The following is a 3673-nucleotide window of genomic DNA, read 5'->3' as shown; positions in this document are numbered from 1 at the left end:
ATGAGTATAAGGTCTCTCTTTTTTTGTTTTAAAATGACGCATGAACATATTGATAAGGAAAGAGAACGGGATGCAAATATCCAAAAAATGTTGACCTAAATTGAGCTTTTACAAGAGCATATGATGACGAATTCTGAAAAAGCAAAGGTGGTAAAGGAGTGTTTAGAGTTGAGGAGGGTTCCTCCTTAGGTTATTAAAAGATGGGGGAGAATCAAGGTTGGAACTCCAAGAGATACGAGGAGGATTTCCACCCACTCTATTTGCAACGAGGTGGAAATTAAGGTTGGAACTATCACCAAGGGGAAGAACAAAGGATATTCTATCAAGATTGGGCTAAGCAAAGTCATTATTGAAGAAGGGAAGATGACCATGAAGAGAACCACACTCACTCGAGTGAGAGCCCAAAATCAAAAGGGAGTGCAAGTAGTCCCCGGGTGAATGATTTGTTGTCACGCGTGATTGATAAAGTTGAAGGTTCAGATGACTTGTTGAAGGGGATGAAATATCATTTTTCATCATTCAACAGTAAAGTGAACTCACAAGCAGATGCCATCAAGATATTTGAAGGTCAGATGAGTTTACCTTCAGCATAATTGAAACTAAAGATTACAATGGAAGATGAGGATAGCGGGCTGGCTGTGGTTACTCGTAGTGGATAGGTAGCAATAGGTAATGTGATGGGCTATGAAGCTCAAATGCATGAAGAAGATAATGACATGGAGGAAGAAGCGACACCTCTTCATCAAAGCATTGCCAAAGAACCACCAAGAGAAATGGAGCAACATATTCGAATGCCAAAAGTTATGCAATCTTTACCCATAATATCTCCCTCATTTCCCCAGGGCCAAAAGAAGAAGAATGAGGATGAGAAATTCAAGAATTTCCTATCGGTGTTCAAGACATTATCTATTAATCTCCCCCTTATGGAAGAACTGTTGGAAATGCCGGGTTATGCCAAGTTTATGAAGGAACTAGTCACAAAGAAAAGGAGCTTAGATTTTGAGACAATTGAAGTTTCTCATAGTTGTAGCGCAACCATGACAAATGAGATGATCAAAAAGAGAGAAGACCCCAAGCATTTACCATCCCTTACACTATTGACATGCTCCAATTTGCTAAAGCCCAATGTGATTTGGAAGCACCTAATGCCGTATGCGATCTATAAACAACTTGGGTTGGGGGAACCGAAAGCCACAACTATGAGACTCTTAATGGCTGACCGATCAATTAAATATCATGTGGGGATACTATATGCCATCTTCGTAAAGGTTGAACGATTCATTTTCTCGGATGATTTTGTCATTCTCAATTGTGAAATAAATGTTGAAATTCCCATCATTTTGGGAAGGACATTCTTAGCAACCAAGAGACCGTTGGTGGATGTCGAAAGTGGAGAATTGATGTTTCGGGTGAATGAAGATGAAGTTACCTTCAATGTTTATAAGCCAATGAAACACCCAAGTGATATTCATGTGGTCTCCACTGTTGATGTTATTGATGAGGCGGTGGCTAGTGTGAGCCATTTGATGTGTACGAGTGAATCACTTTAAGTTGTGCTTGCTAACTATGATGAATTAGAAATTCAAGGCTATGAAGAGGTTGTAGCTGCTCTTTCAGGTGTGGGTATACAAAGACTCCATTGAAGTTGGACATCGATCTAAAGAATCGAGAGAGTCCTCCCGCAAAATCAACAACAAAAGAACCACCGAATTTGAAGTTGAAAGTACTTCCTTCCCATCTACGAAATGCCTTCTTGGGGAAAAAAAAAACCTTGCCGGTAATCATTGCAATTGATTTGCTTGATTGGCAGGTAAAATTACCTCTTCAGGTGTTGAGAAGGCATATCAAAGCTATATGTTGGACTATCGCTGACATAGTAGGCATTCCTCCAGGTATTTGCACTCATAAAATTCTGCTGGATAGTGAGTGTAAACCGAGCGTTGAACATCAACATTGATTGAACCCACCAATGCAGGAGGTAGTGAAAAAGGAGATAATAAAGTGGCTAGATGCATGTGTGAGCTACCCTATCGTAGATAGCAAATGGGTAAGCCCAGTGCAATGTGTACCAAAAAAGGGAGGTATCACAGGGGTCCCAAATGTAAAGGGGGAGCTTGTATCTATGAGACCTGTGACCGGATTGCAAGTATCCATGGAATACTGAAAGTTACATATATGGACTGAAAAAGATCACTTTCCCATGCATTTCACAGATTAAATGCTTGATCGACTGTCAAAGAGAGGTTGGTACTGCTCTGTTAAGAAGTGCACTAAGTGTCAAAAGCAAGATGGAGTGTCCAAAAGACACGTGTTACCCCTTACCCTTTTTTCAGAAGTTGAACTATTTAATGTTTGGGGAATAGATTGCATGGGTCCATTTGTGAGTTCGTTTGGTAATAAGTATATATTGGTGGCTGTAGATTATGTTTCTAAATGGGTGGAAGTTGTTGCACTTCCAAACAATGAAGGGAAAAGTGTGGTTCAATTCCTGAAACGCTACATCTTTGCTAGATTTGGTACTCCTAGGGATATCACTAGTGATGGTGGATCCCACTTTTGCAATAAGTGGTTCTCAGCCGTATTGAGTGAAACACAAAGTAGCAACTTCGTATCATCCCCAAACAAGAAGCCAAGTTGAAGTGTCAAACCGGGAAATGAGGAAGATCTTTGCCAAGACAGTGAATGCTAATAGGACTGATTGGTCTCGAAAGCTTGATAACGCATTATGGGCGTATCGTACCATATACAAAACACCAATCGGTATGTCTCCGTATCAACTAGTTTTTGGTAAGTCTTGCCATATACCTGTTGAATTGGAACACAAAGCATTGTAGGCTTTAGGCTCTAAATTTGGACTAGAAAAAAGCTTCAAAAGAGAGAATAAAGCAGCGAAATGAGTTAGATGAATTCAGGTTCAAAGCTTATGAAAGCTCACCACTTTACAAGGAAAAGATGAAGAAATGGCATGATGCTAAAATCCTTAGAAGGAAGTTTAGAGTAGGATATTGGGTGTTACTATACAACTCTCACCTTCAACTCTTTCTGGGAAAGATCAAGTCCATATGGTCAGGACCATTTAGAGTGACACGAGTATTCACAACTGGTGCCATCGAAGTTGAAGGTCAAGAAGGACCTACATTTAAGCTGAATGGGCAATGTTTGAAGTTATACTTTGGCGAGTGTTCACAAATCTCTCTGATTCAGGTGGTGTACTTGGAAGATACTTGAGAGTATTTCCACATTGTGCCACGACGTTAAATATGGAGCTTCTTGGGAGGCAACCCAAGTGTTATTGTATTAAATATTGTGTGTTGATTTTGTAGGTGAAGGATATTGCACGAGGAGACGATGCTATCGGTGATTCGCCAAAACTGTTCAGCGAGTATGACATGCCCTTCTTATGGAATCCAAAGAAAGAGCTGAGATTTTAGAATATTCGGCGAGAGACACGTATCACTCGGCAAACTGCAGATGTGCTTAGGCAACCCGATTTGTCTCTCCCTTTCTACTTTAGCGCTGGCAGTGTAACTCAGTGACTGTTCGGCAATGTTCCAAATCCATTATTTAATTTGCTGATCTGTTTGGCGACCTTCTACATCTCTTCCGACTTGCCCATTCTGAGAGTGTCACACACTGGAGATAAGGGCGAGATGCCGCGCCCTTGGGCGCATCG

The 3673-nt window shown here is 40.8% G+C and overlaps 2 protein-coding genes across 2 annotated transcripts; both read left to right on the top strand.

The window, feature by feature from the left end:
- Positions 1-677: 677 nt before the first annotated feature.
- Positions 678-2638, top strand: LOC125822175 (uncharacterized). Its single transcript, XM_049501561.1, has 3 exons — positions 678-1514; positions 1811-1892; positions 2421-2638. Exons 1-3 carry the CDS (start codon positions 678-680, stop codon positions 2636-2638), a joined length of 1137 nt encoding a protein of 378 aa, XP_049357518.1.
- Positions 2639-2654: 16 nt separating this feature from the next.
- LOC125822166 (uncharacterized) lies at positions 2655-3431 on the top strand. The gene is made up of 3 exons (XM_049501549.1): positions 2655-2760; positions 2867-3204; positions 3324-3431. The coding sequence occupies exons 1-3, from the start codon at positions 2655-2657 to the stop codon at positions 3429-3431; spliced, it is 552 nt and encodes a 183-aa protein (XP_049357506.1).
- The last annotated feature ends 242 nt before the right edge of the window (positions 3432-3673 follow it).

The sequence above is a fragment of the Solanum verrucosum genome, unplaced genomic scaffold (assembly GCF_900185275.1).
Source record: "Solanum verrucosum unplaced genomic scaffold, falcon-dt-bn FXZP01000302.1, whole genome shotgun sequence".
NCBI lineage: Eukaryota > Viridiplantae > Streptophyta > Magnoliopsida > Solanales > Solanaceae > Solanum > Solanum verrucosum.
Note: the sequence above shows the minus strand (reverse complement) of the source record. Positions and strands in the feature narration are given on the sequence as shown.